This window comes from Dipodomys merriami, unplaced genomic scaffold (assembly GCF_024711535.1).
Source record: "Dipodomys merriami isolate MVZ:Mamm:240054 unplaced genomic scaffold, mDipMer1.0.p SCAF_106, whole genome shotgun sequence".
Classification (NCBI taxonomy): domain Eukaryota; kingdom Metazoa; phylum Chordata; class Mammalia; order Rodentia; family Heteromyidae; genus Dipodomys; species Dipodomys merriami.
In genome coordinates, this window is record NW_027202338.1 from 1,861,209 (window position 1) to 1,888,556 (window position 27,348).

Below are 27,348 nucleotides of genomic sequence, written 5' to 3' on the forward strand. Positions count from 1 at the left end.
CCTCAGTGGTGTCTCACTCACACATTTTTATGGTCTGTGTGGTGGTGGTAGGGTTTGAACGTGGGTCCTCACAAGTGCTAGGCAAGCTCCCTATCACATGAGCCATGCCTCCAGGCTTTTTTGCTTTTGTTCTTTTTTTTTTTTTTTTCAAACAGAGTCTCAGGCTTATCTTTCTATGTATGCTTTCTTTTTTTTTTTTTTTTTTTTTTTTGTCGGTCGTGGGGCTTGAACTCTGGGCCTGGGCGCTGTCCCTCAGCTCTTCAGCTCAAGATGAGCGCTCCACCACTTGAGCTACAGCGCCACTTCCGGTTTTCTGGTGGTTTATTGGAGATAGGAGTCTCACGGTCTCTCCTGCCCAGGCTGGCTTTGAACCTCGATCCTCAGATCTCAGCCTCCTGAGTAGCTAGGATTACAGGCGTGAGCCACCAGCGCCCGGCTGTATGTATGCTTTCTGTAGGATAGCAGACATACATCACTGTAGACTGCATCTCCAAAATAAGCAGGAAAAAGCAGGGATAGAGCCATGGATCAAGTGTTAGGGTGCCAGCTGAGTCAGCAAGCAGTACAAAGTCCCTGAGTTCAAGCCTCAGTACTACCAAAAGAAATTAATTCACCAAGTAACTAATCCATTCTATATTTGGAGTACAGTTTTATCATTGATGAATGTCTCAAACTTTAGTAGTACTCTTTTATTTTTTCTAGTGCTGGTAGGAGAGTTTGAACCCAGGGCCTGATCACTGGCCCTTAGCTTTTTCACTTAAGATTAGTGGAGTATTCTACCACTTGTGCCACAGCTCCACTACAAACGTTTTAATGACTAATTGCAGACAAGAGTCTCATGGACTTTCCTGCCCAGGCTGGATTCAAATTGCATTCCTTAGATCTCAGCCTTCTGAGTAGCTTGAATTATAAGCATGAGACACAGGCACTGATCCTTACAGTGACTTTTTTTTTTGTCCTGACAAGGCCCTTCACAAGGAATCCTGAGATTGTGAAAAACAACAGACCACATTTTCACCTGGATTCTTCACTGAGCTCACCCCCTGCCTACAGTCCCAAGTCGTCCTCTAGGAAAACCCAAAGCACACATCTGTCCTTCTGTGCGTGAGGAGGGACTAGAATGTTGCAATAGTCTCTGCCCAATTCCTGCATATAGCAAGTGTGGTAATAAATATCCTTTCTCTCACTTTTACCTCCACTCCTCTGTGTGTGTGTGTGTGTGTGTGTGTGTGTGTGTGTGTGTGTGCTGGTACTGGGCTTGAACTCAAGTACTCACGCTCTTGCTTGCTTTTTCTCTCAAGACTAATGCTCTACCAGTTGAGCTACACCTCCACTTCTGGCCTTTTTTTATGGGTTAAGAGGAGGTAAGAGCCTCTCTGATTTGTCTTCCTGAACTGGTTTCAAACCTCAGTCCTCAGCCTCCTGAGTGGCTAGGATTACAGGCCTGAGCCACCAATACCAAGCCCCATACTCCTCTATTTAATGGCATCTTAGAGGGAATTGCTAGACCTGAAATCCTGGACATCCAAGAGTTGGACATCCAAGGACATCTAGATTTGTATTGACTCAATAAAAGTTCTGAATGTTGAACTGACATTGGCCTCACAGTTGACCGGGAAATCAAGATGCTGCCTGCATCTGCCATTCACCCTGCTGGGCACTGGGAACACCGATGGACATCTGGAGACAGGAGGGTATCAGGAGACATGGCAGCCACACTGGGCTGCACAGGACAAGGGGGACAAACAGCTGGGTTAGGACTGAGGCACTCAGACATGAGAGGATGCCACAGCTGGGCCCTCAGGACCGGAACTGAGGAGCCTCAGGCAGCAACAGTGAAGAGGGGAAGATTCTATGAAGGCCAGGTGCTGGTGACTCACACCTATAATCCGAGCTACTTAGGAGGCCGGTATCTGAAGATCACAGTTTGAAGCCAGCCTGAGGGTGGTAGGGAGGGGGGACAGAAACTCTTGTGAGACTCTTATCTTCAAAGAACTGGCAAAAAGCCAAACGTAAAGGTATGGCTCAAGTTGTACAGTGCCAGACTTGAGCGAAAGAACCAAGCAAGAGTGCTGGGACCTGAGTTCAGGCCTCAGTAGTGACACAAAAAGTAACAGTTTAAATGAATGAATGATAAGTAAGGATGGATTCTCAGAGCTACTCTGCCTATAGGCTCTGCCTACAACACTCAGCGGTGTATGTGCTCCTAGCTATCCATCAGCTCCAGCTGCATACACCCACATCCAGATAAGGTGACCACTTGCCCCGCCCACACATGGCAACTGACAGGCATCTCTCTCTACTGACTCTACTGGAATGAAGAGAGGGGTGGGGACATCAAGAGGATCTTAAAGAAGCTGGGAGGAAATCCAACTCAGAGGGAAGAAGGACAGCAGAGCTGACCCCTGAGCTGACCAGCCTGGGAACAGGGCTAGAGTCAAAGCACGCCTCCACAGAGCTCAGAACTGGAAACAGATATCATCATGGAGGCCCACTCAGCCCTTCCCCACAGAGGACACATACCCTGGCAGGGGCTTCTGCTCACAGGTGAGGGGAGGATTTCTTGAGGGAGGGAGGGCAGGGGAAAGAGAGCACAGAGCTCTGCTGGGGTCTTCTGTGAAGGGCAGCAGCTGAAAAGAGACCAGAGCTTCTATGTGGAGCTTAAGGGAACAGAACATAAAGAGAGACAGCGGCCGGGCACAGGTGGCTCATGTCTGTAATCCTAGCTACTCAGGAGGCTGAGATCTGATGATCTCGATTCAAAGCCAGCCTAGGCAGGAAAGTCCATGAGCCTTTTATCTCCAATTAACCAGAAAACTGGAAATGGCTCTGTGGCTCAAGTGGTAGAGTGCTCGCCTTGAATTGAAGAGCTCAGGGACAGCAGCCAGGCCCAAAGTTCAAGTCCATGACGGGCAAAAATGTGGGGGGGGGGCCTGGGAATGTGCCTCAGTGGTGGAGAGCTTGCCTCACATGCATGAAGCCCTGAGTTTGATTTCTCAGTACCACATACACAGAAAAAGCTGGAAGTACATCTGGAGACAGGAGGGTATCAGGAGACATGGCAGCCACACTGGGCTGCACAGGACAAGGGGGACAAACAGCTGGGTTAGGACTGAGACAATCAGACATGAGAGGATGCCACAGCTGGGCCCTCAGGACCGGAACTGAGGAGCCTCAGGCAGCAACAGTGAAGAGGGGAAGATTCTATGAAGGCCAGGTGCTGGTGACTCACACCTATAATCCGAGTGCAGTAGCTCAAGTGGTAGAGCACTAGCTTTGAGCAAAAAGCAACTCAGGGACAGTACTCAGGCCCTGAGTTCAAGCCCCAGGATTGGCAAAGAGAGAGATGGAAGTGGGGCTTAGTCAGATATAGGAACTTCTCAGTGAACTGAAATTTCTCTTTATTTATTGTTAGTTATTATTCTTTTGTTTCATTTGTATGTTTTTTTTGGGGGGGGGGTCCGGTTGTGGGGCCTGAACTCTGGGCCTGGGCATTGCCCCTCAGCTCTTCAGCTCAAGGCTAGTGCTCTACCACTTGAGCCACAGCACCACTTCCAGCTTTTTTCTTTTTGCTTATGTGGTGCTGAGGAATCGAACCCAGGGCCTCAGGCATGCAAGGCAAGCACTCTACCTCTGAGCCACCTTCCCAGCCCAATGTTTATTATTTTTGATCATCCTGGGGCTCGAACTCAGAGCCGGGTGCTGTCTCTGAGGGTTTTCTTTTGCTGTTGTTGTTATTTTTTGTTGTTTTTGCTCAAGGCTAGCAAACTGCCACTTGAGCCATAGCTCTGCTTCTGCTATTTTTAGTGGTTAATTGGAGATAAATATCTTACATGGCTGGGCCCCAGTGACTCATTCCTGTAATCCTAGCTACTCAGGCAGCTGAAATGTGAGGATGGAGGTTCATAGCCAGCCTAGGAAGGAAAATTGGTGAGATCCTTATCTCCAACTAGCTACCAAAAAAAAAAAAAAAAAGCCAGAAGTGGAGCTGTGGCTCAAGTGAAAGAGCATTAGCCTTGAGTTTAAAAAAATAATAATAAAGCTCAGGGACAGCATTCAAGCCCTTAAAACCAGGCTGGCTTCAAACCATGATCCTCACATCTCAGCCTCCTGTTAGCTGGGATTACAGGTACAGCCATCAGCACTGGGCTGGTCACAGTATTGATGGATTTCTCTTTCTTCCCTCCCAGCCTCACTTTTAAGCCTCTGGAATGCACCCACAAAGGCCCAGCTCACTGCTGAAACCGTGCCCCCCATTGTTGCTGAAGGGGACACCGTGCTCCTGCGTGTCCACCATTTGCCACCAAATCTTTTTGCCTTTCGCTGGTTCAAGGGAGAAGAGACCATCCACAGCCATCACATTGTCTTCTTTCTGCCAGCAAATGGACAATCCAAAACAGGTCCTGCCTACACGGGCAGAGAGATTGTGTTCTGGGATGGCTCCCTGGTATTCAAGAATGTCACTTGGAATGACACTGGGATCTACACCCTACAAATCATACAAGAGGACTTGTGGAGTCAGACGGTGTCTGTGGAGCTCCATGTAGCCCGTGAGTGATTCTCATGAGCTCTGGGTGCCAGGAGAAGTACATGCACTGAACACACAGGCTGGCGGGCCTACACAGAGTCTACCTCTTATTCTGCAGGATGTGGCTTTGTTGGGGTTTGGGTATTGAAGGCAGGACTTACTGGGAGCCAAGTCCACCCCCCCCCAGACTTGTTACAGAAGGCACAGAGGGACGGTCCACAGGCCACAGTCCCACCGTCCTAGAGAGGGTCTGAGTTCCCAGAAGGCAAAATGGGAGAAAAGATGTCCCTTAGTGGTCCCTTTTCCAAAAGGAATTGTGTCCCAAGTATTGTCTTGTGGGTCATAGAGAACAGAAGCTGATTGTCAGATACTTACTTGCCCAGAAAATACTGAGAGTGTTCATTTTGTTTTGCTTCGTTTTAGTACTTCTAAGGCTTGAACTCAGGGCCTGAGCTCTGTCCCTGAGCTTTTTTACTCAAGGCTAGTGTTCTACCACTTAATCCACAGTTCTACATTAGGCATTTGGGTGATTAACTGGAGATGAGTCTTATGGACTTTCATGCTCAGTCTGGCTTTGAACCATGATCTTCAGATCTCAGCCCCCTAAGTAGCTAGGATGACAGGTGTGAGCCACCAGTCCCCCATTGGAGTTTGTCAGGAGAAAGGAAAAGCTCAACTCTTCCCCATTCAAGTTCACCGGCCAAGACATTTTGAAAATGGATGTTAATATTTATGTCAGGATGAATCTTGAGATTAACAAAACAAAATAGAACTGGGATTTTAAACATATCCTTAGCCACTAACCTCAGAACTTGCCAAATGAACCCTGCAGACACTGGGGCCCTGGCAACAGTGTTTCATTCATCCATGGGTGTCTGAGCCTATCCCAGGCCCCAGGGCCACCACAGAGACCACAGCATCCCTGTCCCAACCGATCTCTGCCCCTGCAGGCAGCAAGACACAGCATCTAGAATGGGAGGCCAGGGGGTAACAAGAGCCAACAGAGGAGACAGCAGGGAGAGGGGAGAAAGTGGAGCCCCAGGTAATCTAAAGGAGAGGGTCAGGGAAAATGTCTCCCCAGGACACTCCGAGTGTGAGCAGGGGGTGAGAGGGCAGCCAGGGGTGAGCCGTGAAGCCCTCTGGGAGAAGTACTGCACACACAGAAGGGGTGGCAAGTTCAGGGGCAGTGAAGAAATGGAGGTCATGTTGCTAGCAGAGCCAATAGGAGACAGACTCTCTCTCTCTCTCTCTCTCTCTCTCTCTCTCTCTCTCTCTCTCTCTCTCTCTCTCTCTCACACACACACACACACACACACACACACACACACACACACACTATGGCAGGAAATTGAAGACAACTTCTCTCAGGGCTCAGAGCTCTATTTTCCATCCGATATAGCAATCTCACTAATGAATGATGGATTTCTCTCTTCTCTCCTAGCCTTACTTTCACCAGTCCCGAAGCGGGTCGGCCTTGCCAAGCTCACTGTTGAAATGATACCGCCCTTGGTTTTCAAAGGAGAGGATGTTCTTCTCCGTGTCCACAACATGCCAAGGAATGTGTTAGCCTTCTATTGGTTCAAAGGAGACAAGATTGACCACACCCAAGTAGTTGTCTTCTATTTGGCCTATGTTAGACAATTCGACCAAGGACCTGCATCCAGTGGCAAAGAGAAATTGTACCCCGATGGGTCTTTGCTGTTGAGAAACCTCACTTGGAAAGATACAGGACTCTACAGCCTACAGATCATACAGGATGGTCCTAACATTGACTTGCTGTCCATGGAGATCCGCCTGGCCTGTGAGTGATGCCCTCCCTGGGTGCCATGAGCCCTGGGTGCTGCGTGGGGTAAACGCACTGCACACACAGGATGGCAGGCCTGCTTCAAGTCTACCTCGTATTCTCTATGATGTGGCCTTGTTGGGGTTTGAGCAGTGAAGGCAGGACTCACCGGGAGCCAGGTCTACTCCCAGAGACTTGTTATAGAGAAGACAGAGGGATGGTCCACAGGCCACGATCCCACTGGTCCGGGAAAACCACAGAGATCCCCTAGGGATGTCTGTGTTCCCAGAGGGATAAATAGGAGAAAAGATGTCTTTCACCTTTTGCCAAAGAAAATGAGCCCCAAGTATTGTCTTGTGGGTCTTTTTTTTGTGTGTGTGTGAGTCATGGGGCTTGAACTCTGGGCCTGGGCACTGTCCCTCCGCCCTTCAGCTCAAGGCAAGCACTCTACCACTTGAGCTATAGAGCTACTTCGGATTTTCTGGTGGTTTATTGGAGATAAGAGTCTCATGGACTTTCCTGCCCAGGCTGGCTTTGAACCATGAACCTCAGATCTCAGCCTCCTGAATTTTGTGGGTTTGAGAATAGAAGCTGCAGGTGGGGGCATCTAATCTCCCCCAAAATACTGAGAGTATTTTCTTCCCTTTTTTTCTTTTTCTTTTCTTCTCTTATTTTCCTTTCCTTTTCAGTTCTTCCCACACACACACCTTTTTCTTTGGTGTGAGTTCTGGAGCTTAGACTTAGGACCTGGGCTCTGTCCCTGTACTCTTTTGCTCAAGTGCTCTATTGCTTTAGCCATGGCACCACTTCCAGTTTTCTGGTGATTAATTGAAGATAAAAGTCCCATGGACTTTCCTGCCTGGGCTGGCTTTGAACCGAGATCTTCAAATCTCAGCTTCCTGAGTAGTTAGGATGACAGATGTGAGACACCAGAACCTGGTGAAGGTCTCACTATTGATGGGTTTCTCTCTTATCCTTCCCAGCCCCACAGGTAGCTGTCCAGTTCCACACCACCCTTGCCAACATCTTTGTGGAAACTGTGCCACCCAAAGTTATTGAAGGGAAAGAAGTTCTTCTCCGTGTCCTTAATCTGCCACAGAACATTATGGCCTTTCACTGGTTCAAGGCAAAAGAAGCCATTGACAGCCGTCAAATAGCCTTCTATTTTCCAACTGTCGGCACATCTAAGACAGGACCAGCACATAGTGGCAGAGAGAAATTGTTCTTTGATGGATCCCTGCTATTGCAGAACCTCACTCTGAAAGACACTGGATTCTATACCCTCCAAATCACTCGGACAGATCAGAGGATTGATTTGGTGTATGTGGAGATCTCTGTATTTCGTGAGTGATTATCATGAGCCCTGGGTCCGGGGTAGACTGACTATAATGCACACACAGGATATGAGGCCTGCGCAGAGCCATTAAGACACACACTCACACATACATGCACACACACACACACACACACACACACAAACATATGCACACATGCACATGCACACCTGCATTATATGTATACACATACACATGCATGTGAATACACACATGCACACATATGCACGCAAACATGTATGTATGTGTGTGCACATAACATTCACACACATTCATAATACACATACACACATGTGCATGTGCACATACATATATGTACGCATACACATACATAAACAGATGTATGTGCATGAGCACATACACACATGTATATATGCATGCATGAACACCAAGGCATGTAAACACACATATATGTATGTATACACACATACATGGTATATATGCACATGTGAATATGTGTGTTCATATATACACACATACATGCATACACAGACACATACACCCCAAGGCAGGAGATTGAGGACACATTCTCAGGGCTCCATTTTCCCTCCATACCAAGGTCTCAATATGAATGGGGTTTCTCTCTCCTCCCTCTTAGCTTCCCTTTTAACCCTCTGGAAGACACCGATCCCTGCCCAGTTCACCATTGAACCAGCTCTGCCCTTGAAAGAGTCGGACATTTTCCTGAAGGTTCACAATCTGCCAGAGAATCTTTTAGCCTTCCGGTGGTTCAAAGGACAAGAGACCATCACCTCCCAGCAAATCGCCTCGTACGTGACAGGTCTTGGAGTTACTATACCAGGACCTGCATCCAGCCAGAGAGAGATCGTGTACCCCAATGGCACGCTGCTGCTGCAGAATTCCACTCAGGAGGACCTAGGAATATACACCTTACAAACTATAAGTGAAGATCTGTGGTGTGAGAGAAAATCTCAGCATATCCCACTTTAGTGTGAGTGATTTTCATGAGCCCTGGGTGCCGAGTAGGGTGAATGCACTGCACACACAGGTTGGCAGGCCTGCACTGAGCCTACTTCCCCTTTTTCATGATACGGCCTTATTGGGGTTTGACCATTGAAGGCCAGATTCACCTGGAGCCAAGTCTACCCCATGAGACTTGTTATAGAGAGCACAGAGGAATGGTCCACAAGCCATGATCCCACTGTCCTGGGGGCCACCGACCTCCTCTAGGGAGGCCTGTGTTCCTAGAGGGAAAAATAGAAGAAAAGATGTTTTTTGGAGTCTTCTTTTTCAGAAGAAAATGAGCCCCAAGTATTGTCTTGTGGGTCATTGAGAACAGAGGCTGCATGTGGGGACATCTAATCTCCCCCCAAAACTGGAAGGGTTTTGTTTGTTTTGGGCTAGTGCTAGAGTTTGAACTCAGGACCTTACACTCTCCCTTTGCTTTTTAGGTCAAGGCTGGTGCTCTACCAGTTGAGCTATGCAACCACATCTGGCTTTTTGCTGTTTAATTAAAGATAAGAATATCAAGGACTTTTCTGCCCACCATGGTGTTCAAACCTTCAATCCTCTGATCTCAGATTCCTGATTAGCTAGGATTACAGGTGAGAGCCATCCATGCCTGCTGGAATTCCCAGGAAAAGCTCAACACTTGGCATTCAAGTCAGTCATTACCATCTACTATATTTTGGAAAGTGATGTTAACATTGATGTCATGGTGGTAAATGAAATAAAAATACAACTGGTGCTTGAAACGTGTCTGTAGCCACCAACCTCAGAAATTGCCAAATACACCCTGTGGAAGGTGTTCTCCATGGTAGAGCGCTTGCCTTGCATGCATGAGGCCCTGGGTTTGATTCCTCAGCACCACATAAAGCAGAAAAAGCTGGAAGTGGCGCTGTGGCTCTAGTGGTAGAGCTGAAGAGCTGAGGGACAATGCCCAGGCACAGAGTTCAGGTTCCACAACTGGCAAAAATAAATAAATAAATAAATAAATACCCTGTGGATATGCAGGGCCCTGAGAATGCCAGTTCATTCCTCTGTGGGTGTCTAAGCCTGTCTCAGGCCCAGGGGCTACCATGGGGAACACAGTATCCCTGCCCCCACAGAGCTCCTGCCCCAGTGGGCAGCAAGACAGAGCAGTGAGGGCATCTAGAAGAAGAGCCAGGGGACAACAAGAGCCACAGAGGGCATAGAGTAAGGAGAGGTGAGAAAGAGTGGTCCCAGGGATTCTAGAGGAGGGGGTCAGGGAAGAAATCTCCCCAGGATACCCTAAGTGTGAACCAAGGTAAGCCATGAAGCCCCTGGGAAGTTTGTTGCACAGAGGTGGTGGCAAGTTCAGGGGCAGTAAAGAACTGAAGATCATGCCACATGCTGGTGACTCATGCCTGTCATCCTAGCTACTCAAGAGGCTGAGATCTGAGGATCTCAGTTCAAAGCAGCCCAGGCAGGAAGTCCATGAGACTCTTATCTCCGATGAACCACCAGATAACTGGAAGTGATGCTGTAGTTCAAGTGGTAGAGCACTAGCCTTGAGCTCACAAACAGTGTCTATGCCCTGAGTTCAAACCCTACAACCAACTAAAAGATTTTTTTTGTTGGTCTTGGGGCTTGAACTGTTGGCCTGGGCACTGTCCCTCAGCTCCTCAGCTCAAGATAAGTATTCTACCACTTGAGCCACAGAGCCATTTCTGGTTTTCTGATGGTTCATTGGAGATAAAAGTCTCACAGACTTTCCTGCCTGGGCTGGTTTTGAACTGTGATCCTCAGATGTCAGCCTCCTGAGGATTACAGGCATGAGCCACCAGCACCCTGCCAAAAGATTTTTTTTTTTTTTTGTCCGTCGTGGGGCTTGAACTCTGGGCCTGGGTGCTGTCCCTCAGCTCTTCAGCTCAAGGTGAGCGCTCTACCACTAGAGCTACAGTGCCACTTCTGGTTTTCTGGTGGTTTATTGGAGATAGGAGTCTCACGGTCTCTCCTGCTCTGGCTGGCTTTGAACCGCGATCCTCAGATCTCAGCCTCCTGAGTAGCTAGGATTACAGGCATGAGCCACCAGCGGCCCGCTTTGCCAAAAGATTTTTGGAAAAAGAAAAAGAAATGGAGGTCATGCTGCTGGAACCAGTAAGACACAAACACACACACACACACACACACACACACACACACACACACACACACACACACACACACACACACACACCTATAGTTTGACACCTGGAAGTGGTCACCCTAATTTGGTGTCATTTCCTGCAATGACATCCATAGCACCCTCCAGCTCCTTGGAGCACCTCCCCACTTTCTGCTGGTGATACTTCTGGACTGTTGGAAATAAAAGAACTGGGAGTGCCTGGTGCACCACTGTTCTCCTTCGAGTGGTGGTCAGCACCATGGACAGCGCCTTAGGCCTCCCATCTCCAGGCTCTGCAGCAGGGAGGCAGAGAAGACAGTTATCACAGCAGGAAGGGCCACCCATTCCTCCCCTGCCCAAGAAATAGGAGAGGAGGAAGTTCTTACAGGGAGGATCAGTTTCTTCTTATGCCTTCTGCCCTGTGTGTCTTCCACACATGGAGGGACATTAGGGCCATGGCTTGTCCACTGCACTTTCCCACAGGGAAGATGGCTGCACCTCCAGCGTGGCCTTGTGGAGAATGAGGGCTGGCTCCAGACGCATGGTGTGGGCCGATCCTGGAAGTCAGGGATCTGGAGTATGGCACTGTGATAAGAATAGGCAAGTCCCTGCTTGATCACCAGCAGTCTCAAATAATGATCAATACATCAGTTAACCAATCATCACCTGAGACTTAGGATACTACCTCTGCCTATCATAGTGATGGAAACTTCTCACAAGTAACTTCTGGCTCCACTGCCTGGCTTTGGAACTACATCTATCAGTCCCAGAGACCACTACCTTGGACACAGTGTCCCCCTCCTGAGCCCCAACTGGGTCTCCGGGAAACTGATCCAAGCTTTGCTTCCTGGACCATTCAGCAAGTTGCTTTAAGCCAAACTTTGTCACCACCCCCAGCCCCTCCAAGTTGCCCTGTGTCTGGTCCCTGAGGTGTTAACCCCTCCCTCCACCCCCTACTCCCCGGCTTGGATGGGAAGGTACCTGATTCCCTCTCCTCCTTCTTGAAGAGTCGCTGGGCCCCACAGACTCCCTCATACCCTTCAGATCCTCATTAATCATCTTCAGGGGGAAAAGCCCTGGGAGGAGCAGCAGGTTCTAGAACATTCCACTCTCAAGAATCACTCCTGAGCTGGGTGCTGGTGCCTCATGCCTGTAATCCTAGCTACTCAGGAGGCTGAGATCTGAGGATCATGGTTCAAAGCCAGCCCAGCAGGAAAGTCCATGAGACTCTTATCTCCAACCAGAAGTGGTGTTGTGGCTCAAGTTGTAGAGCTCTTTTCTTGAGCTGAAGAGCTAAGGGACAGAGTTCTAGTCCCACCACAACCCTCCCTCCAAAAAAAAAAGAATTACTCCTGAGTCTTCCCCTCCTCAGTAGCCTATGTGTTGAATGCTATTTACTTTTTTAATTTTTAAATTATTTTTTATTATCTTTAAGTAGTTGTACAGAGCAGTTTTATAAAAAAGTAGTTCAGGGGCTGGGAAGGTGGCTCAGTGGTAGAGTGCTTGGCTTGCATGCATAAGGCCCTTGGTTCAATTCCTCAGCACCACATAAGCAGAAAAAACCGGAAGTGGGGCTGAGTCTCAAGTGCTAGAGCGCTAGTCTACAGCTGAAGAGCTGAGGGACAGCACCCAGGCCCAGAGTTCAGGTCCCACGACCGACAAAAAAAAAAAAAAAGTAGTTCAACAAAGCAGCTTATAAATACAATGACTCTTGATCCATGTCATCCCTTTCAACATCCTCACCCATCTTTTTGTCTCGTTCTTTCTGTACCATGTCTAAAAGGAATCTTTGCTAGCAAGGCACCAGTGGTTCACGCCTATAATTCTTTTTTTTTTTTTTTTTTTGGGTCCGGTCGTGGGGCCTGAACTCTGGGCCTGGGCGCTGTCCCTCAGCTCTTCAGCTCAAGGCTAGCGCTCTACCACTTGAGCCACAGCGCCACTTCCGGCTTTTTTCTTTTTGCTTATGTGGTGCTGAGGAATCGAACCCAGGGCCTCAGGCATGCAAGGCAAGCGTTCTACCACTGAGCCACCTTCCCAGCCCCTACGCCTATAATTCTTAACTACTTAGGAGGCTGAGATCTGAAAATCCCAGTTCAAAGCCATCTGGGGCAGGAAAGTCCATGAGACTCTTATCTCCAATTAATCATAAAAAAAAAGCCACTTGAGCAGTGGCTCAAATGGTTGAACACTAGCCTTTAAGGAGGCAGGAAAGGAGCTCAGGGACAGTGTCCAGGCCCAGAGTTCAAACTCCAGGACAAGAAAGAAAGAAGAAGAAAGAAAGAAAGAGAAAGGAAGGAAGGAAGGAAGGAAGGAAGGAAGGAAGGAAGGAAGGAAGGAAGGAAGGAAGGAAAGAAATCTTTGCCTATACCAGAATTGTTTTTAATTTTTAATTTTTATTTTTTGCTGGTCCTGGGGCTTAAACTCAGAGCCACAGCACTGTCCCTGAGCCTGTCTGTGCTCAAGGCTAGCACTCTACCACTTGAGCCACAGGGCTACTTCCAGCTTTTTCTGTTTATGGGATACTGAGGAATAGAACCCAGAGATTCATGCATGTTAGGCAAGCACTCTACCACTGAGGCACATTCCAAGTCCCTTCCCTGTTTGTAGAGTTTTTACACTTCAATCTTGTCATTGGATTTATGATCCACTATAAGTTGTTATTTTTTATCATGTAAGGAAAGATTTGAAATTCCTTTTTTGTAGGAGAGTTATACATCTGAGTCTTGATATAATTTTTTTTTTGTCAGTTGTGGGGCTTGAACTCTGGGCTTGGGCACTGTCCCTGCATTCTTCAGCTCAAGGTGAGCATTCTACCACTTGAGCTACAGTGCCACTTCTGGTTTTCTAGTGGTTTATTGGAGATCAGAATCTCAGGGACTTTCCTGCCCGGGCTGGCTTTGAACCATGATCCTCAGATCTCAGCCTCCTGAGTAGCTAGGATTATAGGCATGAGCCAACAGACCCCAGCTTACTTTTGGCTTTTTCCTGTTTATGTCGTACTGAGGAATCTAACCCAGGGCTTCATGCATGTGAAGCAAGCACTCCACCACTAAGCTACATTTCCAGTATTTGTATAATTTTTAAAAAGACCTATCCCTCCATTGTATTATTTGTTTGTTTGTTTTTTGGGTCCGGTCATGGGACCTGAACTCTGGGCCTGGGCGCTGTCCCTCAGCTCTTCAACTCACTTCAACTCAAGGCTAGCGCTCTAGCACTTGAGCCACAACGCCACTTCCTGCTTTTTTCTTTTTGCTTATGTGGTGCTGAGGAATCAAACCCAGGGCCTCGAGCATGCAAGGCAAGCACTCTACCACTGAGCCACCTTCCCAGCCCTCCCCATTGTATTATTAAACACTAACTTAAATGTTTCTCTTGGTCATACGGTGGTGGTGGTGGTGACTCTCTTATTTTATTAAACTATTGTGAACTGCCAGGCATTGGTGGCTCATGTCTGTCATCTTAGCTGCTCAGGAGGCTGAGATCTAAGGATCACCATTCAAAGACAGCTCAGGTAGGAAAATCTATGAGACTGTTATCTTCAATTAACCATCAAAAAACCTGGAGGTGGAGCCGTGGCTCAAGTGGTAACATGGGGCCAGCCTTGTGTGAAAAGGCTGAGGGGTGGTGCCTAGATCCTGAGCTTAAGCCCCAGGACTGGCACAATTAAAAAAAGAAAAGAAAAAAGAAAAAAAATTAATGTGATTCAAGGAACTAAAGTAGAAAACCACGAATCAGTATCACCATGCCAGAAAACATGTGAACATGGACCTGCCCCAGGAAAAGGGGAATTTTTTGGGGGGTGGGGGGGCGGTTATGGGGCTTGAACTCAGGGCTTGGGCACTGCTCCTGAGCTCTTTCACTCAAGGCTAGCCCTCTACCACTTTGAGCCACAGCTCCACTTCTGGTTTGGAAATAAGTCTCATGGACTGGGGCTGGGAAGGTGGCTCAGTGGTAGAGTGCTCGCCTTGCATGCATGAGGCCCTGGGTTCAATTCCTCAGCACCACATAAGCAGAAAAATCCGTAAGTGCTCCCATCGCAACAATGAACAATGAGATGTACAAGACGTTATGTTGAAAAACAAACTTTACAGTTTTGGCCGGTGGGGGGGGAGAGGGAGGGAAGGGTGAGAAGGGGGAGGGGGGAGATAGGAAGGGATGGGAAGGGGAAACAAAGGAGGAGGCAACAATACTTGATAAGAAATGTACTCATTACCTTGTCCATGAAATTATAAGCCCTCTGTGCAGTATTTTCACAATAAAAAAAAATCTGAAAGTGGTGCTGTGCTTAAGTGGTAGAGTGCTAGCCTTGAGCTGAAGAGCTGAGGGACAGTGCCCAGGCCCAGAGTTCAAGCCCTACAACCGACAAAAAAAAAAAAAAAAAAGAGGCTCATGGTCTTTCTGGCCCGGCCAGCTTCAAACCACGATCCTCCAATCTCAACCTCCTGAATAACTACAATTACAGGCTTGAGTCACTAGCAGTTGGTGAAAAGAGGAATTAAAGACAGAATAATCACTGGGCATCTTGGCCACCATTGCATGCCTGACTTTGTTGTTGTTGTTGTTATTGTTGTTGTTGTGGGGGGGGGGCTTGAACTCAGGGCCTGGGCCCAATCCCTGAGCTCTTTTGCTTCAGGCTAGCATTCTACTACTTTGAGCCACAGAGCCACTTCCAATTTTCTGGAGGTTTATTGGAGATATGTCTCATAGACTTTCCTGCCTCAGCTGGCTTGAACCACAATCCCCAGATCTTAGCCCCCTGAGCAGTTAGGATGGCAGGATACCAGCTTAAAGTATTGTTTTATTTTATTCCATTTAAATTAATTTTTTGTTGGTCATGGGGCTTGAACTCAGGGCCTGAACACTGACCCTCGGCTCTTCACCTCAAGGCTAGTGCTCTATCACTTGAGCCATAGCTCGACCTCTGGTTTTCTCGTGGTTAATTGGAGATAAGAGTTTCATAGCCTTTCCTGCCTGGGCTGGCTTTGAATCACGATTCTCAGATCTCAGCCTCCTGAGTAGCTAGGATTACAGTTGAGAGCTACTGGATCCCAGCCTGATTAATTATTTTTTAGGTGGGAGGCTGGGACTCAAACCCAGCACCTAACACTTTGCCGCATTGGCCAGCACTTTACCAAGTGAGCCATGCCTCCAGCCCCCCGTGTGGCTGACTTCTTCACCCTGAGCCACATTCTCCTGCAGCCACCTTTCCACTCACCCTGCCCTATAAGAATAACAGAACCAATGACTAGATACCTTGTAAAGAGTCACACGATCTTGTGATGAGGCCCCTCAGGCCACAGTGACTTTCTTATCCTGACAAGTCCCCCCTACAAGCAATCTGGAACTTGGGAGAAACCACAAACCACTTTCCCCTGAATTTCTCACCAAACTCACCCCACCCCTCCACAGTCCCAAGTCTTCCTCTTTGAAAACCCAAAGCTCACGTCTGCCCTTATGTACGTGAGCAAGGACTGGAATCTTGCAAGAGCCTCTGCCCAATTCCTGCACGTAGCAAGTGTGGTAATAAATCTCCTTTCCTTCTCTTTCACCTTTGTTCCCCCTTTTTTTTTTTTGTTTGTCACTCAGGGGCTTCAACTCTGGGCCTGGGCGCTGTCCCTCAGCTCTTCTTCCACTTGAGCCACAGCGCCCCTTCCCGCTTTTTCTGCTTATGTGGTACTAAGGAATCAAACCCAGGGCCTTGTGCATTCTAGGCAAGCACTCTACCACTGAGCTACCTTCCCAGTCTCTCTCTCTACTTGAACTCAAGTACTCATGCTCTAGCTTGGCTTTTTTGCTCAAGACTGGTGTTCTACCTGTTGAGCTACACCTCTACTTCTGGGGTTTTTTGGGGGGGGCTGTTAAGAGGATGTAAGAGTTTCTCTGATTTGTCTGCCTGAGCTGGCTTCAAAACTCAGTCCTCAGATCTCAGTCTCCTGAGTGGCTAGGATTACAGGCCTGAGCCACCAATACCAGGCCCCATACTCCTCTCTCTCTCTCTCTTTTTTTTTTTTTTTTGTCAGTCATGGGGCCTGAACTCCAGGTCTGGGCACTGTCCCTCAGCTCTTCAGCTCAAGGCGAGCGTTCTACCACTTGAGCCACAGCGCCACTTCCGGCTTTTTCTGCTTATATGTTGCTGAGGAATTGAACCCAGGGCCTCATGCATGCAAGGCAAGCACTCTACCACCAAGCCACCTTCCCAGCCCCCTTTAATGGCATCTTGGAGGGAGTGGCTGGACCTGAAATCTTGGACATCCAAGAGTTGGACATCCAAGGACATCTAGATTTGTATTGACTCAATAAAAGTTCTGAATGTTGAACTGACATTGGCCTCACAGTTGACCAGGAAATCAAGACGCTGCCTGCATCTGCCATTCACCCTGCTGGGTGCTGGGAACAGCCGATGGACATCTGGAGACAGGAGGGTATCAGGAGACATGGCAGCCACACTGGGCTGCACAGGACAAGGGGGACAAACAGCTGGGTTAGGACTGAGGCACTCAGACATGAGAGGATGCCACAGCTGGGCCCTCAGGACCGGAACTGAGGAGCCTCAGGCAGCAACAGTGAAGAGGGCAAGATTCTATGAAGGCCAGGTGCTGGTGACTCACGCCTGTAATACCAGCTACCTAGGAAGCCGAGATCTGAGGATAGAGGTTTGAAGCCAGCCTAAGAAGTAAAAGTCTGGGAGAGTCTTATCTCAATTAATAAGGCCACAAGTAGAGCTGTGGCTCAAGTGGTAGAACACCAAAGGGCCTAGCAAAAGTGTCAGGATTAAGTTTAAGTCTCAGGACTGGAGCAAGAAGTACCTATAAAAATAAATTAATGGACCAGGCACCGGTGGCTCATGCCTATAATCCTAGCTACTCAGGAGATTGAGATCTGAGGATCGAGGTTCAAAGCCAGCCCGGACAAGAAAGTCTGTGAAACTCTTATCTCCAATAAACCATGAGAAAACCAGAAATGGCACTGTAGCTCAAATGGTAGAGTGCTAGCCTTGAGATGAAGAGCTTAGGGATAGCACCCAGTCCCTGAGTTCACGTTTTAGGATTAGCACACACACAATAAATAGAATGAGTAAATAAAATAAAAAGTATAAGGCTAGATTCTCAGAACTGCTGTACCTACAGCCTCTGCCTGCTCCGTGGTATGTATATTCCTAGCTGTCCATCAGCTCCACATACCCACATCTAGGTAGGGTGACCACTTGCCCCGCCCACCACTGGTGACTGACAGATTCTACTCAAATGCTGAGAGGGAAGAGAATAACAGGAAGAGCTTAAAGAAGCTGGGAGGAAATCCAGCTCAGAGGGAAGAAGGACAGCAGAGCTGACCCCTGAGCTGACCAGCCTGGGAACAGGGCTGGAGTCAAAGAACACCTCCATAGAGGCCAGAACTGGAAACAGATATCATCATGGAGGTGGAGACCCATTCAGCCCTTCCCCACAGAGGACACATGCCCTGGCAGGGGCTCCTGCTCACAGGTGAGGGGAGGGTTTACTTGGGGGAGGGAGGGAGGTCAGGGGAAGGAGAGCACAAAGATCCGCTGGGGTGGTCGGGCACTGGTGGCTCACGCCTGTCATCCTAGCTACGCAGGAGGCTGAGATCTGAGGATCGCGGTTCAAAGCCAGCCCAGGCAGGAGAGACCGTGAGACTCCTATCTCCAATAAACCACCAGAAAACCAGAAGTGGCGCTGTGGCTCAAGTGGTAGAGTGCTCGCCTTGAGCTGATGAGCTGAGGGACAGCGCCCAACCAAAAAAAAAAAAAAAAAGATCTGCTGGGGTCTCCTGTGAAGCGCAAGAGCTGACAGGAGACACAGAGCTTCTATGTGGAGCTTAACGTAACAGGACATAAGGAGAGACTGAGGCCCGGCACTGGAAATTCTCACTGAAATTCCCCTCCCCCCCCTTTTTGTACCAATCCTGAAGCTTGACCTCAAACCTGGGTCCTGTCCTAGAGCTTTTGTGCTCAAGGTTAGCACTCTACTACTTGAATCACAGCTCCACTTCCATCTTTTTAGTGGTATCTTGGAGATAAGAGTCTCACAGGCCTTCCTTCTCAGGCTGGCTTTGAACTACACAGTGTCCTGAGTAGCTAAGATTACAGATGTGAGCCACCAGAGCCTGGCTTAAACTGGAAATCCTAATGGGATAGGAAAAGCTTAACTCTTCCCCCAATCAAGTTAATCATCAATAGCCATTATATTGTGAAAAATATCGTCAATAATTATGCCTGAGGAATCTTGCAATAAAAAACACAGCTACAGCTTTAACCCAGTCTGTTTCTGGATGCTGGTGATTCATGCCTATAATCCTAGCTATTGAACAGGCAGATATCTGAGGATTATGATTCAAAACCAGCCCAGGCAGAAAAGTCCATGAGAATCTTTATCTCCAAAGAAGCACCCCCCAAAAAAGCCAGAAGTGGAGCTGTGGCTCAAGTGGTAGAATGCAAGCCTTGAGCAAATGAGCTAAAGGACAGCACTGAGGCTGTGAATTCAAGCCCCAGTAACACAGGGGGGAAACATGTATATCCTTAACCACCAACCTCAGTAATTGCCAAATAAAGTCAGTGGACATTCAAGGGCAGTGAAGAAATAGAGGTGTACTACCGACAGAGCTAATAAGAGACAGACAGACAGCTGTGCTTGCACGTGCATGCGCAGACACAGACACACAGACACAGATACACACACACATACACACATCTCAAGGCAAGGGATTGAAGACACCTTCTCGGGCTCCATCTTCCATCCAATACCAAGTCTTACCATTGATGGATTTCTCTCTCTGCCCCTCCCAGCCTTCTTTTTAACTGTGTGGAACCCACCCAGGACAGCCCCGTTCACCGTTCACCCTGTGCCTCGCATGGCTACAGAAGGAAGCATGGTTATCCTACAGATCCGAAACCTGCCACACAATGTGTTTGCCTTACGCTGGTTTAAAGGAGAGGAGACGGTGGACAGACATCAGATTCTCTTCTATTTGCCCAAAGAGAAATACTTCAAAGCAGGGCCTGCCTTCCGAGGCCAGCAGATCCTGTTCCTCGATGGTTCCTTAATGTTCCAGTCCGTCACAAAGAGTGACATGGGATTCTACACTTTGCAGATCATCCAGGACAACCTGTGGAGCGAAGAGGCGTCGGTGCTCCTCCTCGTGTCCTGTGAGTGACTCTCACATGAGCACTGGGGGAGGTGAGGAAGGGGGTGACGAGTCACAGAGGGGACACAGCAGGGACAGGTAAGAAGGCAGGGTCTCAAGAGGAGGGGGTCAGGGAAGGCTCTCCCCATCCCGTCAGGACACCCTGAGTGTGAGGGCAGCGAGGGGTGAGCCATAAAGCCCTCTGGGAAGAGTATTGCACACAGAGATGGAGTGACAAGTTGATTGGGCAGTGGAGGAATGGAGGTTATGTGGCTGACAATGCCAGTAGGAGACAGACAGACAGACCAACAGACCGACAGACAGACAGATCAACAGACAGACACACACACACATACACACACACACACAGACACAGACACATACACACAGACACACACACACACACAGACACACACACACACACACACCCCAAAGCAGGGGAATGAAGATAACTTTCTCTCAGGGCTCAGGACTCCATTTTCCAAACCAATACTAAAGTCTCAATATTGCCAGGTGCTGGTGGCACCTGTCATCCTAGCTACTCAAGAGGCTGAGATCTGGGGATTGTGGTTCAAAGCCAGCCAGGAGAAGGAAAGTCTGTAAGACTCTGCTCTCCGATGAACCACCCAAAAGTCAGAAGTGGAGTCATGTGTGACTCAAGCGCTAGCCTTTGAGCAAAAGAAACTCAGGGATAGCATCCAGAAGCCCTGAGTTCAAGCCCCAGGACTGGCACGCACAAAAAGTCTCAATATTGGGCTGGGAAGGTAGCTCAGTGGTAGAGTGCTTATATTGCATGCATGAGGCCCTAGGTTTGCTTCCTCAGCACCACATTAGCAGAAAAAGCTGGAAGTGGTGCTGTGGCTCAAGTGGTAGAGCACTAGCCTTGGGCTGAAGAGCTGAGGGACAGCACCTAGATCCAGAGTTCAGGTCCCACACTGGACAAAAAAAAAAGTCTCAATCTTGATGTGTTTTTCTCCTCCTTCTTAGCTTCACCTCTATCTTTGTCCAACTGGACCACCCCTGCCAACGTTGCCTTTGAATTGGTGCCCCCCTATGTTTTTGAAGGAGAGGATGTTCTTTTACGGGTCCACAAGTTACCAAAGAATTTACTGGCCTTTCGCTGGTTCAGAGGGAAAGAGGCTAATAAATCCAATCGCATTTTCTTGTATTTGCTAACCATTGGAAAATGGAAATCAGGACCGGCTTACAGCGGCAAAAAGCGGGTGTACCCAGATGGCTCCCTGCTTTTCCAAAACATCACTCAGAATGACACCGGCTTCTACACCCTAGAAATTGTCTCGGAAGATGTAAAGACTGAATTTCTGTCCGTGGAGATCCACCTGGCCTGTGAGTGATTCTCAGGAGTTTTGGGTGCTGAGTGGGAGCGGATACCCTGCACATCCAGGACGAACCACAGGCCACAGTCCCACTGTCCTGGGGACCACAGAGATCCCCTAGGGAGGTTTGTGTTCCCAGAGGCTTCTCAGAGTCTCCCTTTTCTAGAAGAAAATGAGCCTCAGGTATTGTTTTGTGGGTCATTGAGTATGGAGGCTGTTTATCCCATATCTACTCTCCAGGACTTACTGAGAATATTTTGTTTTTCTTTTTAATTTTTTTTTTTGTCGGTCATGGGGCTTGAACTCTGGGTCTGGGCACTGTCTCTCAGCTCTTTAGCTCAAGGCTAGCCACTCTACCACTTGAGCCACACCACCACTTACGGCTTTTTCTCCTTATGTGGTACTAAGGAATTGAACCCAGGGCCTTAGGCAAGGCAAGTACTCTACCACTGACTCACCTTCTCAGCCCTTAATTTTCTTTTTGCCAGTCATGAGGCTTGAATTCAGGGCCTGGATGCTGTCCCTAAGCTCTTTGGCTCAAGGCTAGTGCTCTACCACTTTTGAGTCACAGCTCCACTTCTGGTTTTCTGGTGGTTAATTAAAGATAAGAGTCTCACAGACTCTCCTATCCAGGCTGGTTTTGAATCACGATCCTCAGATCTCAGCCTCCTGAGTAGCTAGGATTACAGGCATGAGTCAGCAGTGACCAGCTGCTGCTGCAGCTGCTAGTACTGCGACTGCCTCCTCTTCCTCCCCTCCCTCTTTCTCCTCCTCCTCCTCCCCTCCCTCTCCTCCTCCTCCTCCTCCCCTTCCTTTTCCTCCTCCTCCTTCTCATCCCCTCCCTCTTCCTCCTCCTCCTCCTTCTTTCTTTTTCTTCTTCTTCTTCCTCTTCATACAGAAAAAGATTTCTTATGTATCAGTGAAGGGAAGACAATAATTTAGCACATCTTCAACCATCTTAGATATATAGATAGACCTGAGGTTTAGTTTTCTTTGATTCAGTGCAGATACTGGGGCTTGAACTCAGGTCCTGGGCGCTATTCTCTAGCATCTTCACTCAATATTGATGCTCTAGGCTGGGAATGTGGCTTAGGGGTAGAGTGCTTGCCTAACATTGATTAAGCCCTGGGTTAAATTCCTCAGTGCCACAGAAGCAGAAAAAGCCAGAAGTGGTGCTGTGGCTCAAAAGTGGTAGAGTGCTAGCCTTGAGCAAAAGAGCTCAGGGACAGCGCCCAAGCCCTGAGTACAAGCCCCGTGACCAACAAAAAAAGTTCATGGAGAGCATCCATGCCCTTGGTTCAGTCCTCAGGACTTGTGTATATATGTGTATGTGCATGCGTGTGCACACACACACACACATATACACCTCAGGGCATGCCAGTTTAGATACCTTCCCAGGGTTCAGGGCTCCAGTTTCCATTTGATACAAAGGTCTCAGTTTTGATGGGTGTCTCTCTTCTCCCTCCTAGCCCCTCGGTTAACCTTCTGGTACAACACTACCTTGGCCAACACCACTGTTGAAATAGTGCCACCCAAAGTTATTGATGGGAAGAATGTTCGCCTACTGGTCCACCATCTGCCACAGAATATTCTAGCCTTTTGCTGGTTCAAAGGAGAAAAGATGATTGATAGTCAAGTAATTTATTTCTCTATGCCAACCATTGGACAGCTTCAAGGACCGGCACACAGTGGCAGAGAGATTATGTACCTCGATGGGTCCCTGCTTGTGCAGAACCTAACTCTGAACGACACTGGATTCTACACTTTCCAAATCCTCTTGATGGATAACAGTATTGAGGTGGTGTCTGTGGAGATCTTTGTATTCCGTGAGTGAGTCTCATGAACCCTGGGTCCTGGGTGGAGTAGATATACTGCACACACAGGCCAGTGGGCCCATATCAAGTCTATCTGCATGTTGTGGTCTTGTCGGGGTTTGAGCATTGAAGGCAGGATTCACAGTGGCCAAGTCCTCTCCCTAAGACTTGTCACAGAGGACACAGAGAGACAGTCCACAGGCCATGGTCCCACTGTTCTGGGGACCACTGAGATCTCCTAGGAAGGTCTATCTTCTCAGAAGGCAAAATGGGGGGGGGGGGGAAGGTGTTCTTTAATAGTCTCTTTTCTAGAAAGAATCATGCCTGGAGTATTGTCTTGTGGGTCATGTAAGAATAAAGGCTGCAGCTGGGCACTGGTGGCTCAGGCCTGTAATCCCAGCTATCCAGAAGACTGAGATCTGAGGATCAGGATTCAAAGCCAGCCTAGAAAGGAAAGTCCATGACACTCTTTTTGTTGTTGTTGCTGTTGGTTGTAGGCTTGAACTCTGGGCCTGGATGCTATCCCTCAGTTCTTCAGCTCAAGGCAAGCATTCTACCACTTGTGCAACAGTACCACTTCCAGTTTTCTGGTGGTGTTTTGGATATAAGAGTCTCATAGACTTTCCTGCTCTGGCTAGCTTTGAACCATGATCCTCAGATCTCAGCCTCCTAAGTAGCTAGGATGACAGACATGAGCCACCAGTGCCCAGCTGATGACACTCTTATCTCCAATGTACCACTCAAAATCCAGAAGTGGCACTGTGGCTCAAAGTGGTAGACTAGCCTTAAGCGGAAAAAGCTCAGGGACAGCACCCAGGCCTTGAGTTCAAGCCCCAAGACCAATTTAAAAAAATAATAAAAAGAATAGAGGATGTCAGATATCTTCTCTCCCAAACATACAGGAAGCATATACTTTAGGTTAATTTTGTGCCAGTACTGGGGCTTGAACTCAGAGCCTGGGCTCTGTTTCAGCATTTATGCTTAAGGTTGATGTCTACTACTTGAACCACCACTTCCAGCTTTTTGCTGGTTTAGTGGAGATAAGATTCTCACAGATTTTTCTGCCCTGTCTCTACCTTCAAACTGGGATCTTCAGATCTCAGCCTTCTGAATAGGTAGGATTACAGGCATAGCCACCAGTCCCCTACCAAAATTCTTAAGGAAGAGGGAAAAGCCCAACTCTTCTCCATTCAAGTCCATCATCACTGGCCAAGATAATTTGGAAAAATCAATGTTCACATTTATGTCAGGGTGATCATTAAAATAAAAATCCAACTGGGGTTTGAACATGTCCTTAGCCACCAACCTCAGAAATTGCCAAATAAACCCTGTGGATGTGAAGGGCCCTGGGAACAGTGCTTTATTCATCCATAGGTGTTTGAGCCTGGGCCTGGGCCAAGGGTCACCACAGGGACCACAGCATCCCTGTCCCCACAGATCTCCACCCCTGCAGGTAGCAAGATAACTGTGAGGGCATCTAGAAGGGGAGGCCAGGAGGTGACAATAGTCACAGAGGGGACAGAGCAGGGAGAGGGGAGAAAGCGGAGCCCCAGGGTCTATAGAGGAGGAGGGCAGAGAAAATGTCTCCCCAGGACACCCGGAGTGTGAGCAGGGGGTGAGAGGGCAACCAGGGATGAGCCGTGAAGCCCTCTGGGAAAAATCCTGCACACTGAGAGGGCGTGGCAAGTTCTCAGGCAGGGAAGAAATGGAAGTCATGTTGCTGACAGTGCCAGTAGGAGACAGACAGAGAGACAGACAGATAGACAGACAGACAGACAGAGAGACAGACAGACAGGCAGGCAGACAGACAGACAGACAGACAGACAGGCACGCACGCACGCGTGCGCGCGCACACACACACACAGAGCAAGGAAGGGAATTGAGAGTTGAAGGCATATTCTCTGGACTCAGGACTCCATTTTCCATCCAACATGGCAGTCTCACCAATGATGGATTTCTCTCTTATCCCTCCCAGCCTCCCTTTTAACCATCTGGAAGTCACCAATCCCTGCCCAGTTCACTATTGACGTCATGCCACCCCTGGCCGCTGAAGGGAGAGAGATTCTCCTGAAGGTCCACAATCTGCCACAGAATCTTTTTGCCTTCCGCTGGTTCAAAGGACAGCAGACCACTGCCCACTGTGAAATCGCCTCATACGTGACCAAGCTGAATATCACCACCCTAGGACCTGCATCCGGCCGCAGAGAGATCGTGTACCCTGATGGGTCTCTGCTGTTACAGAACATCACTCAGAAAGACACTGGATTCTACACTCTCCAAACTATAAAGGAAGATCTATGGAGTGAAACATTGTCCTGTATCGCCCTGATCCGACCGTGAGTGATGCTCAGGAGCCCTGGGTGTCAGGTGGGGTATAGATGCACTGCACACACAGGATGGTGGGCCTGCACCTAGTCTACCTTATGTTCTCCATTATGTGGTCTTGTTGGAGTTTGAGCGTTGGAAGCAGGACTCACAGGGAACATAGTCTACCCCCTGAGGCTTTTTTTAAAGAGCATAGACAGATGGCCCACAGACCATGATCCCACTGTCCTGGGGACCATGGAGAGCCCCTAGGGAAGTCTGTGTTCCCAGAGGGATAAGTAAGAAAAAAGATGTTTGTTCCTTAGTGGTCCCTTTCATCCTAGCTACTCAAAAGGTTGATATCTGAAGGTTGTGATTGTAGACAACTCCGTGAGCCTCTTTTGCTCCAATTAAGCAGCAAAAAGAAGTGAGCTGTGGCTCACATGGTAGAGGATGTGGTTTGTAGCCAGCCCAGGCAGGAAAGTCCAGGAGACTCTTCGCTCCAATGAACTACCAGAAAACCAGAAGTGGCTCAAAGTTCAAGCACAAGTCTTGAACAGCTCAGGAAGAGGCCCTGAGTTTAAGCTCCATGACTGATTAAAAAAATGAAAAGCTAAAGGACAGCTCCCAGGCCCTGAGTTCCAGTACGTGTGTGTGTGTGTGTGTGTGTGTGTGTGTGAGAGAGAGAGAGAGAGAGAGAGAGAGAGAGAGAGAGAGAGAGAGAGAGAGAGAGACCTAAACAAAGACACAGATGCTCTGAGTAGGGTCAGGCCCATCCTGTGGCCACCACACCAAGCTCACAATGGCCCTGAGAACTGGCTGATATCTGCAAGGATGTACCATGATCCAGGCCTCAGGGCCATTCCCAGTCCCTCCTCTTCTGTTTCTCCACAGAGCCAATGGCACAGTCCTCTCCGTAAGCCAGAAAGCCTACAGCCACAGAAAAGGGGCATGTAGTCCTGATCTGTCTGTCTAGTGACTTTAGAATCCCTATCCGGTGGATCTTCAATAACCAGAATCTTGAGCTTACCAAAAGGATCAAGCTGATCATGAACTTTTCTCAGAGGAAACCCCGTCAGGAAGGAGAATGCCAAGGAGTGCAGGTATAAAGTCTCCCACCCTATCAGATCCACAGTTGGACACTACTAAAGGTTATTAAAGTTTCCAGGCACTGGTGGCTCACATCTGTCATCCTAGCTACCCAGGAGGCTGAAATCTGAAAATTGTTCCAAGCCAGTGCTGGCAGGAAAGTCCATGAAACTCTTCTCCAATGAACCACCGGAAAACCAGAAGTGGCATTGTAGCTCAACATGGTAGAGTGCTGGCCTTGAGTGATGAGGCTCAGGGACAGCGCCCAGGCCTTGAGTTCAGGCCCCATGACCCTCCCCCCCCCCCCCAAAAAAAGAAAAGATCATTAAAGTCCCTTGAATCCTGATCACATGACATTGCGGCTCCTGGGCATTCCTATGTATTGAGCAATTGTGAAGAAGCCAGCCAATGGATGAATGGAGGTGGAAAATCCCTAGAAGACTGAAAGCAGAGTTTGAGCTGATATTACACGGACCTCAGACAGCAGTGGACAGCAGATCCCTCTCTCTCTCTCTCCCTCCCTCCCTCCCCCTCTGTCTCTCTCCATCTCTCTCTGTCTCTCTCTGTCTCTGTCTCTCTCTGTTTCTCTTTCTGTGTCTCTCTCTCTCTCTTTCTCTGCCAGTCCTGGGCTTTGAACTCAAGGCTTGGGCACTATCCCTGAGCCTCTCTGTACTCAAGGCTAGCACTCTATCACTTGAGCCACAGCACCACTTCTGGCTTTTTCTGTGTATGTGGTACTGAGGAATCGAACCTGGGATTTCATGCATGCTAGGCAAGCATTCTACCACTAAGCCACATTCCCAGCCCTAGATCCCACTCTTTAGTGGTCTCAGATGACTTTCTCTGCTGGGATGTTGTGTTCTCTAGGGAGAAGGACACACTGGCCAATGGGAGTTGGGCATTGAGTAGACTCAATCTCCCTTGCTCAATGCT

The 27,348-nt window shown here is 48.5% G+C and overlaps 1 protein-coding gene across 1 annotated transcript; it reads left to right on the forward strand.

Annotated features, from left to right (window-relative positions):
• The first annotated feature begins 2,483 nt into the window (after positions 1–2,483).
• On the forward strand, positions 2,484–26,435 carry LOC138811464 (carcinoembryonic antigen-related cell adhesion molecule 3-like). Its single transcript, XM_069999183.1, has 10 exons — positions 2,484–2,547; positions 4,191–4,550; positions 5,970–6,329; positions 7,295–7,654; positions 8,244–8,564; positions 19,534–19,893; positions 20,859–21,218; positions 22,678–23,034; positions 24,998–25,358; positions 26,303–26,435. The coding sequence occupies exons 1-10, from the start codon at positions 2,484–2,486 to the stop codon at positions 26,433–26,435; spliced, it is 3,036 nt and encodes a 1,011-aa protein (XP_069855284.1).
• The last annotated feature ends 913 nt before the right edge of the window (positions 26,436–27,348 follow it).

Excerpts from the sequence above, each read along its gene's own strand:
- LOC138811464 (XM_069999183.1), top strand. The coding sequence starts at position 2,484 with ATGGAGGCCCACTCAGCCCTTCCCCACAGAGGACACATACCCTGGCAG. Across the intron at positions 21,219-22,677 it reads CGTGGAGATCCACCTGGCCT|CCCCTCGGTTAACCTTCTGG; the intron begins GTGAGTGATTCT and ends TCTCCCTCCTAG. Across the intron at positions 25,359-26,302 it reads TGTATCGCCCTGATCCGACC|TGACTTTAGAATCCCTATCC; the intron begins GTGAGTGATGCT and ends CTGTCTGTCTAG.